The following is a 10,201-nucleotide window of genomic DNA, read 5'->3' as shown; positions in this document are numbered from 1 at the left end:
AATTGATCCAAGCACCTTCCCTGCAGAGCCTGATTCTAAAAAGCCTCCTCTAAGTGGCTCCTTGGAAAGGAGAAACAAAGCTCCACCAACCTACCTCCAACTGTTCCACCTGTAACCCCAGAAGAGAAGTTCCCCATAGCATGAGAATTTGTCAATCTGGTCGCAGCCGACGACACGTGGACCAAACTGGCAGCAGCGGGCATGGAATTAAATAAAGACTGCAATACTGAAGAGCCTGCCACCGAGCTGAGGTTGGCCTGCAGGGACATAGGGCCCAGGGGAAACTGGGATCCAGTGGTGAAAGTGTTTAGGAAAGGGTGGTGCGTCGAAACAGAAGAAGCAGGGTGGCCAGCCGAAGAGGCTGCGCTGGAAAGGCCTTTGCCATTGAGGAGGCCTCCAGGAGGTACTGCAGCAGCAGCAGCGGAAATGAAAAGATTGTGGCCATTTTTAAACTCTAAGTCTCGGTCGCGTCCTTTGCCAGCCTTGCCATTGTGCTGCAGGGAGCCCTTGTCAGAAGGACCCCCCAGCTGCAAGCCCATGTCGAGCACCTCTTTGCTTCTGCCTCCACCCCTCTGTGGCTCTTCCCCTTTCATACTTCCCAGGCTGTCCAGCTGCCTCTTGTTCAGAAAAGGGTTGGCATCTGAGCTGTCTTTGCTCCGCTGTGCCTGGAAACCCAGAGGGGAGCTTAAGCTGGCCACCTCGGTGGTCTTGTGAGAAAGAGAAGCACCATCGTGAAAGCTGTGTAAACTCATGTCAGCAGCTGACAAGCCCCCACCATATGAGAATCCATTGGAGGAGTTTGTGTTGGGGCTGAGACCATCCGTCCCTGACAAAGAACTGGGGAAGTTTTTCCTTGTGTGCACAGAGATCTTGGCATCGATAGCCACTGTATCCTCTGAGGATGGCCGGAAGGCAAACAGGGAATTCTGGCTCAGGGACGAAGCTGCCTGTAAGGGACTGTCAGATGTCTTGGTAAGGTTGATGTCTGATATTGGTGAAAAGGTAGACTTCCATTTACTACTGTTGATGCCTTCAGTTTGTTTCCTTCCTGTAAGGCTACCACCTGGTTTGGAAAAAAGAACAAAAAATAAACCCCAGTCCAATCATCTGATTGGGGGAAGGGGAGGGAAAGGAAAAGATCAGGTTTATTTGAAGGGAGCATGGCACATTCATAACTGTGGGAATAAGCTCCCAAATTGGCTCCTCTAGGTCTGCTATGAGAAGTCCTAAGGGTTATACAAGCCAGCAGAGAGACCTGAGCAGAAGAGAAAAAAATGGCAAAGAGCTTAAGGACTGTTGACACAGAGGAGCTAAACATTAGGAAAGGGCTCCTGGGAAATGAGGAAAGAAGCAACTCTACAGCCAGGATTATGGGCAAATCAACAAGTATGAGAAGCACCATTAAGCAAAAATAAAACCGGGGCAGAAGGAAAGCAACGTCCCACTAGATGCCCAAAATGTTTTCCCTTCCCAATGGTTAAACAGTCAAAAAGAATAAGTGACTTTCCCACTCCACTAACTGCAAACATTCCTGTATCCATAAATGGCAGCATAAAATATGCATGTTCAAAATGACTTGTGAACATCTCCTCAAAGAAAGCTTAGTCGCACCAGACAGGTGGAAGGTTTATAGCGTCTGTGAAACTGAACTAAGACAGATTATTCCATCTGAAGAAAGAACAGGAAGATTGCACAGAATGAAGCAAAGACAAGAGAGGCAACACTAAGCCTACCTTGGGCAAGCATCAATTCAGGAAGGTCTGAAGCCGATTTATCCATCAGCCAGAGCTAGCAGAAGTCAAACACTGGGATATTCGATACTTCATTTACTCACCATTTTCTGTTTTCTGCGGAGACTTGCTCTCTAGAGAGATTGTTGCGATTTTCCTTTCAATCCTAAAAAGAGATAAAGAAATGGTTATTTACAGAATTACCTGTAATTTCCCACATTTTAGTCTCTCACCTAAGCAAAGGCACTTTATGACTACAGGAAACTGGAATATTTGATGTGTTACTAAAGGGAAGGGGAAGAGGGATGGTCAAAGCATTATTGCTCTACAAAAGGGATATGAGAACACTGGGTTCAAATGTCAGCTCCATTGCTTCTATATAATAATTTGGTAAATTCATATCACTTTCATTCTCTCATTTTCTAAAATAAGTTTAACAATTACAACAGCATAGTCTGGAGGGCTGTCAGAAGTACTGGAGTTTGAATATCCCAAAACACCATAGGAAGAGTTAAAATGATTATAATTTAAATTCACAGATTGACTATAAACACCATTATCATAACAGTTCCATTCTCTGCAAACAAAGACTGTCAAGTTTAAATAAAACAAACAAAAAAATGGTTTTAAATTCAGAAAGAATCAGTAAATTACACTGGATAAGAAACATTTTGGTTCAAATGCCATCTCTGGGACAGAGTGCTTTTGGGATCTTGGTAAGTCATTTAAATATTTAGTGACCCAGACAATTCTCAACAGGCTTTAAGTTGCAGAAGTGCCCTCAAAGGGCTCCCTATATCATTAAAACCAAATGTCTGGACCCTCGCCCCCAAAAAGAGTAAAGTTCCTAAATGCTATAAAATTGTCTTTAACAATCTTTATCAGTTTCCTCTCTGTGTTACAAACACATATAACAATTCTCAAAAAGGAAAAAACTCAAACTATATTATAAGCCATGTTAGTAGGGAAAAGGATTACTAGCCAAAAAAAAAAAAGATATGTGCTCTTATCAATGACTTCCTTGGCACATACACCTTGTAGTACATGTAGCAAGTATGACCCTTGTTCTGGGTCAGTAATTCTCAAAGTGTAGTCCTCAGATCCCTGGCTATTTCCAAGGGTCTTTTGGGGGAGGAGGAGGTGGTAGGGAGGTTAAAACTAAAATATTTTTTGCCTATTAAAACATGCCTCCCTTTTCCAAATACATTTCACTGTGTAAGAACTTTATATACTGCAAGCAAAACAACACAGCACCAAATTGAATGGAGAAGCAGTTGCCATCTATTAAATGGGACATTTAAAAACGTGCAAAATCATGTACAATAGTAGCATTCTTCTAATTTAAAAAAATTATTTTTTACTTAAAATTTTATGTTAAAAGGCAATGGCTTAACAACATTATTTTTAAATGAGTTGATTTTTTACAATATTTTACAATTTTAGATATTTTACAATTTTATCGGTTTTAATTTCTAATATGGTAAACATGGCTAGATAAAACCCATAAAAACAAAAGCATTTGAATCCTCAACAATTTTTTAAATAATGTAAACCAGAAAGTTTGAGAACTGTTCTACGTCAAAGGATATGGACATTTTAGTCATCTGCACATTTGTAAGTATTAATTGAAAACTACTTCCAAAAATTATTCTGACTCACAGTTCCATTAACACTGTGCTTAGTGTACCTATCTCCTCATAACCTCTACAATACTGACTTCCCACACTTTGCCATATCTGCAAATTTCCTAAGTATCGAGTTGAGCCTTGGGAATTGAAAGATTTTTACTGATGATTAACAGAAGCAGGTTAGAAGCAGAGTAACAGAGGGAGTGGAGATAAGGAGGGGATGGAGGTAATGAGACTGTTAGCAGGAGGAGGAGGAGGACGCAGGACAGGCTGCACTGGGCTGAGGTGCTGCGGGGCTCTAGCCTGGCTACATGTTCCTACGCTAGAGGAAGGGGCCTGGAAGGAAAAGGAAGTGGGGGTGATCACAGCCCTGGGTTTAAGCTTAGCAAGGTGCTGCTACATTATTTTTTTATTGAGATTTTTTTTTTTACACCAGCAGAATTTCTCCCAGTATTACCTGTCCCCATCCCAGAGAGCCATCTTTAATGATTTTTAAAGGAAAAAAGAAGAGGAAAAAAAATCATCAAAAAATCTTAAAATATATAGCAAACTCACAGAATCCCAATTTCCCCAAAGAATTTGAGGACGGAGTATTTGCTTGTTTTTTGTAACTTGGCAACATTCATCCTGGCTTTGTGATTGTAATCTTTGGTGATTGTTCTTTACATATTCACACTGCTGTGCTAACAACCCATTAATGAATAACTCTGATTGCTTCCCTTTTAATCAGACCATACAAATGTTATCAGGCTTTCTTGGTCTTCATCAAATTCATTATTTGTTAAGAATAATTTTCCATAACAGCTTTGTACCAAAACTTGCTAAAAGAACAGCAAATTGATGGGCACTGGCAGTTTCGAATTCTTTGTTCCCACAATGTTGCTATATACAGTTGGTGATAGTCACAATGACAGGCACGTAGTAAGCACTTCAATATAAACTGACTACTAAAGTTATTTTTGGTCTACATGAGATCCTTGGGATATATGCCTGGTAGGGGAATTTTCAGGTCTTGAAGGCACAGCCAGTTTCAGTACTTTCAAAAATGGTTGTACCTATTCAAAACTTACAATAGGTTACACCCATTCAAAACTAACAACACCAACATCGACTAAGTCCTATCCTTGGTCGTCTTTGCCTATTTGCTGGCAGTGAGAAAAATACCTACTTACTTCAAGGTTATTTTGATTTGCGTTTCTCTTATACTCTAATACTATTTTTCATATGGCTACTAATAGTCTGCAATTCTTTTGAGAACTGTTCATATCTTCTAATACCTAATGGAGAATAGTTTTGGTAGACTACGTATATCATGCAAGTATGTGTATGTCTAATTGCATTTATCATGGTTACCAATAGTGTTTCCCCTCATTGCACTGCTTTCCTTATCCTAGATTCCTGAATATTGTCTGTGTAGGACTTTCCCAGTTTCATGTAACCAAAGTGGCCTGTTACCTTTTGCAACTGTTTCTATCCCTTATTAAGAATGATTCCTACCAATAACAGTGAAAGCTCTATGATCTGATTATCTTCTAATTCTTTAATGGCATGATCTATTTTAATAGCAAAGTCCCACATCCATTTTGAACCTATTGTGGAAAATGTCAATCTAAGATTATGTTGTCACACTGCTTCCTAGTTTTCTGTGAAGTTTTCATCAAATGGGGCTTTGTTTCCCCTAAGGATATCTGAACTGATTTGACTGGTCTGTGCCACTAACCTATTTTCAAACAATGCAAAATGAAGTGATAGCCGAGATTTACAATCCAAATCAAGGCAGGGAAGTGCTATCACCCTTTGTCCCTACCTTTCCCCATTATTCTTATCTTTTGCTTCTTGAAACAAATTTTCCCATTATTTTATCACTTATTCCTTGGAGAGTTCAGCCTCATTTCCTTGGCTAGGATTGTCATTTTTAATGACATGCCCAGCCATGAGCACTGAATATTCTTTCAGCAATTTAAGTTACTCCTCATTGTTTCAAGGAGCATTTTGTAATTGATTTTGTCCAAATATTTTGTGTGCTTTTATTTTGTCTTAGTTATTATCTTAAACTAGATTTCCATTTTCTATAACCAACTTGGATTTTGTTACTCCCTCACCGAAATGCTGCTGCTGTTGGTTTTTGGTTTATTGTATAGCCTGTAACTGGACTGAAGCAAGGTCTAGAGTTGTATCTGACTGAGCTAATTTCCTAGTTTTTCATATAAATCATTATGTGAATAGCAAATGAGAATAATCTTAGCTTTTTAATTTCCTTCTCTTATACTGTCAGCATTCTAAACTGTATCAAATAGCAAGAATGGGCATCCTTTATTTATAAAGTTGGCTACTTTGGGTTTAAGATAATGTTTTAGTTTTTTTTTAAGGTTCCTCCTCCATTGTGCATAGGCTTTTAGCATAAGTGTTGTAGTTTATCAATGGCTTTTTGTGCATTAATTTGAGATGATCATGAGGTACTGAATTTTTTTTTCAATATTATACAGTTTTCCTGAAGTTAAACCATTCCTGTAATAAATCTGACTTGGTCAAATGAATGATGTTAAGAGGCTGCGTATCCTGATGAGATTTTTAATTAAATTCCTTCAGTCAATATTCATGATAATTTTCTAGAACAGTGGAGTTGAGCTGAAATAAGAAAGGTGCCATTAACAGTAGCATTTAGATATCACCAGGCACTAGAACTGTATGGTAAGTCTTGTGCTAAGCGCATTTTACAAATATTGTCAATGGATCCTCACAACACACCAGTGAGGAAGGTACGCTTATTATTCCCATTTTTCAGCAGAGGAAACCAAGGCAGAGAGGGGTAAAGGGATTCAATCGTGGTCTTGCAGCTTGTGAGTGTCTGAGACTAAGAACTTGGGGCCTTGTGTACTACTGGTGCCACTTAGCCACTAAAATTTTCATAAGCATCTCTGTGAGCCAAATACTGAAAACCACATATACAGCCTGGTTCTAGTTGTAATGGCCTCTGTTCTAAAAAGAGTGTAAAGTTCTTCTTTGATGCTTACTTCTCTGGTTAAGATGTCAGGACTATATGTGTCTCATAAAAGTACTGTGGTGGAGTCCTTTCTCAAATTTGTGTAGTATCAGCACTATTTTGGGGGGGCTTGGGGACATCTCCTGTGCTTCTAAGTTTCTTTGTTAGATTCTTTAGAATTAGTCCTACTCCTTGTTTTAAGATGGGATGAAGGTTTCTATATGGTCTTGTTATTTTGGGTATTTTATACTTTTGGTGGAATTTATTTCTTTTGTGTTCTTATATCATTGATAAGTCACCATATACACCAAAAAATTTCTACCAACACTTTATGTGGGAGCAAAGAAAAAAAATAGATGTAAATGGATGAGGAAATGGCTAAACAAGTATGGTGATTTGCAACAATAAAAATAAATGCTGCAAAATTACAAAGAACTAGCATGGCTTGAAAGAAGAAATAATGATTGGACTTCCATTCCTTTGCAGACATTAAGTAGTCCACAGATATGGTATGCTGCCATGTTTTCAGAATGTTTCAATGTATCTTATCTTACAGATTGTTCTTTCTTTGTTATATTGAGATGGCTCTCTGAAAAGGGGGAAATGATAGTACAATTCTGCTGATATCAATAAACTTATAAGAATTTATTTTTTAAAAAAGGTAGGCAATTAGTAAAAGATTCTTACATTAACTGTTAAAATCAGGTGAATTTTAGACAAAGTCTACAGGGATAATACATGTGTGTGAAAATCCAATTTTAAGGATGAAAATTAGTATCCACAGGCTACTAGCCTTCATATAAATTATTTCTTTCCAAACCTCTACATAGGGTTTATTATAAGTACTAATTAAAAATAAAACAAATCCAAAAAAATAAATAAAACCAATAAATGTCTGATGTTACTGAATAGCTTGTGAGTAAATCGCTCAAGTTTTATAGAAAGCAAATTCAAAGAAGTGAGTTAGGGGCTTACTGTCCTAAAAACCAAACATTTCAGGATATAGGGGGATAAAGTAAAATGTACACTAAATTTAGTTTAATCTTAGTTTTAGGTCTTCTACTTAATACAGTGGTGTTGAAAATAACTGGAACGAAGTAAAAAATTTTTAATTTATTGACTTAAGAGAATTAACCATACATTTCACATAAAAAACTTAATAGGCAATGTGTCCTCTTTATTACAATCTTATTTTACACAATTTGGAAATGAATTCACAGTAAGTTTTTAAAATGTCGCTTTTATTTTACTTTTCCATTAAACTAACAAGCACTTTATGTTCTCGCCCTTCTCTCCCCACCATGGATTTAGGGGAGTTGGAGGGAGAGACAAAACCTTGTAAAAAATATGCATAGTCAGTTGCCATGTCCAAAAGTACATGTCTTGCGTGCTCTCGCTCTGTCACTTTTACACACACACACACACACACACACGTGTATTATATGTGCACATACATATACATGTGTTTTTAAATGAGCCAAATATATGTTTCTCCATCCCATCAAACTACTGGGGGAAAATGCAAATCAATCATGCACAGCAAAGCAAAACAAATTCCCACACTGGCCATGTCCAAAAGTAAGACTCATTCTGCACCCTGAGTCTATTGCCTCTCAGTCAAGAGGTGAGCAGCACATTTCATCAATGGTTCTCTAGAGTTATGGATAGAGTTCTTAAGTCTTTTCAAAGTTGTTTGTCATTTGATGATGCTGTTGTTACTGTGTAACTTGTTCTTCTGTTTCTGCTGATTTCAGTCTGTGTCAATTCATACAAATCTTCCCAGCTTTCTCTAATACCATCTGTCATTTTTTTGTGTTGCAATAATCCCATTACATTTATTTATCACAATTTATTCAGTCACTTTCCAAATAAAGAGTACTTCTTTAGTTTAGCTTCTTGTAACTACAAAAAAGGACACTATAAAAAAAAGATTTTTATACATGAGTCCCTTTCCTCTTTCTTTGGTCTCTCTAGAGTACAGGCCTATAGAATGTTATCAATCACTCAAAGTCCATGCACAATTTAATTCCTTTTGGAGCATAATTCCAAAATAATTTCCAGATTAGCTATAAATTTTCGATGTGATTGATGTATCAGGCTGGTTCATATTTATCTCTATTTCTGGGATAAATCTCCTTAAGTATCATGATATATAGCATGGTCCTAAAAGGTGTTACTGAATTCTGTCTCTATTCAGGAATTTTAGTCCTTCTATCAATGTTTGATAAAGAGATTTTCCCTCCCCTCAAATGGGACAGGACTTCCAGGCCCACTGGAAGTAAAAAAACAAAGATAAAACAAAAACATTACTTTGTGGGGTGGATGTCTTGCAATATTACTGAGATGCCCATACTTGAATGGCTGGCCTGGACTTCTGACAATGATTTTGATATAAACTTGAATGAAAAATGGAGCTTCATTCATCAATAAAAACTACTTTTCCAGTCTATAGGAGTCTGGTCTTTATACTGTTTTGGCCATGACAATGTTTCTTGTTTTCAAGAATGGTAAGGAGCTAGGGTTTTTTGGTCTTATCACTTGTCCAGCTTCAAGAAGCTTTCCTCATACTGTATAGGAATTGCTACCAGCCCATTCTGCTACTTGGTGCCTCCACTGGTCTATGCTTATTTTCTGTAGTTTAATTAGGCTGTCTTGCAGGAAGTTCTTGGTGCCACATTATGTTTATGTCCCCACTTTCCTTTGTGCTTCATTGTGACTGATGCTGATTCACTGTGCACTTGAATGATCCTTGACTTCCCCACAACAAAAGCCGCTGAAATATCTCTAACAGTCACTGAAGTGTGCTCTTTAAGAGCTACAAATTTTGCACGTTTCCTTGGAGTAACATCCATTCTTAAAAACAACAGAATTAAAAACACAACAAAAGAGAGCAATGAAACATGTGCATACAGTATAAAATCTAGCACTCAACTGCCAGAGAACTAATTAACAATGGTGAAACTAAATCCATCTACTTTCATCTGTTAAAGGTCAGATATCCTGAGTCAACTTGGGGTCAGTAGAAGCACATAACTGACCACACTGTTACAAAATGGAAATTCTATAAAAATTATGGCTTATTTCAGTTAAATTCACATGCCACTGGTCCTTCTATAAACTCTCAGAACTTCAGCCAAATCAGTCAAATGAGAGGTTGACACATATTACATTCTGTAATTCCCAATTTCAAATGGGTTATTGATGATTAGAAAAAAGTGTATATAATTTTGGTCCTCTAAATCAGTAGCTCCAAAAATATCCTTCAGATACTATAGACACTGGATTTCTTTTTGGAATATTAATGCTCAGTATTACTAAAGAGAGCTTACTCAGGCAATGGTCCTACCAAGCCCTAACACAGAAAATGTTCATCCCAAAGGGATAGACAACAGGAGATTTTTCTTGTTGTTATTCATGTTAAATAAAAGACCATCTACCTAAGGCAAATGAAGAGGTGGATCACTGGAGGGAGCAGCCGCGACAAATATGAATAACTCACATTTATCTAAAACCTTAAGGTTTATAAAGGACTTTTATAAAAAGTCCCCAAACAACACTGTGATTTAGGTGGTGCAAGCATTTTGATCACCACCACCTAATTACAAAGATTAGGAAACCAAAGTACCTTTGGTCATATAGCTAGTTAAGTATAAAAAGTAATTATTGAAATGCACACAGAAGGGTCTTTAAAAAATGCTTGTTTGATTACACATATTTGTACCTCTCAAAAGATGTAACACGTCTCTCCATAACTTCTGGCCACTGTGCTTTTCTTATAGGAACAAAAATACATCTCTAGAGAAAAAGAGACTCAAGCAGAACACGTGAGCACTCTGTCCTGGGTGTCTGATATAATCCCC

General features: G+C 37.5%; 1 protein-coding gene across 10 annotated transcripts in view; it reads right to left on the bottom strand.

The window, feature by feature from the left end:
* DOT1L (DOT1 like histone lysine methyltransferase) overlaps nt 1-10,201 on the bottom strand; it is a 123,422-nt gene that overhangs the window by 11,110 nt on the left and 102,111 nt on the right. For 9 of the 10 annotated variants that reach the window (XM_069073617.1, XM_069073711.1, XM_069073758.1 and 6 more), the window contains 2 exons: nt 1,835-1,896; nt 95-1,063 (listed from right to left, as the gene is read on the bottom strand). In XM_069073617.1, the coding sequence (XP_068929718.1) occupies nt 95-1,063; nt 1,835-1,896 (1,031 nt within the window). Of the gene's footprint in view, nt 1-94; nt 1,064-1,834; nt 1,897-7,429; nt 9,195-10,201 lie in introns of those variants that run through there. The other variant, XM_069074052.1, reaches the window with a different exon arrangement.

This window comes from Petaurus breviceps, unplaced genomic scaffold (assembly GCF_028583685.1).
Source record: "Petaurus breviceps papuanus isolate PSGF00001 unplaced genomic scaffold, PetGlider_PUasm1.0 108, whole genome shotgun sequence".
Classification (NCBI taxonomy): Eukaryota; Metazoa; Chordata; class Mammalia; order Diprotodontia; family Petauridae; genus Petaurus; species Petaurus breviceps.
Note: the sequence above shows the minus strand (reverse complement) of the source record. Positions and strands in the feature narration are given on the sequence as shown.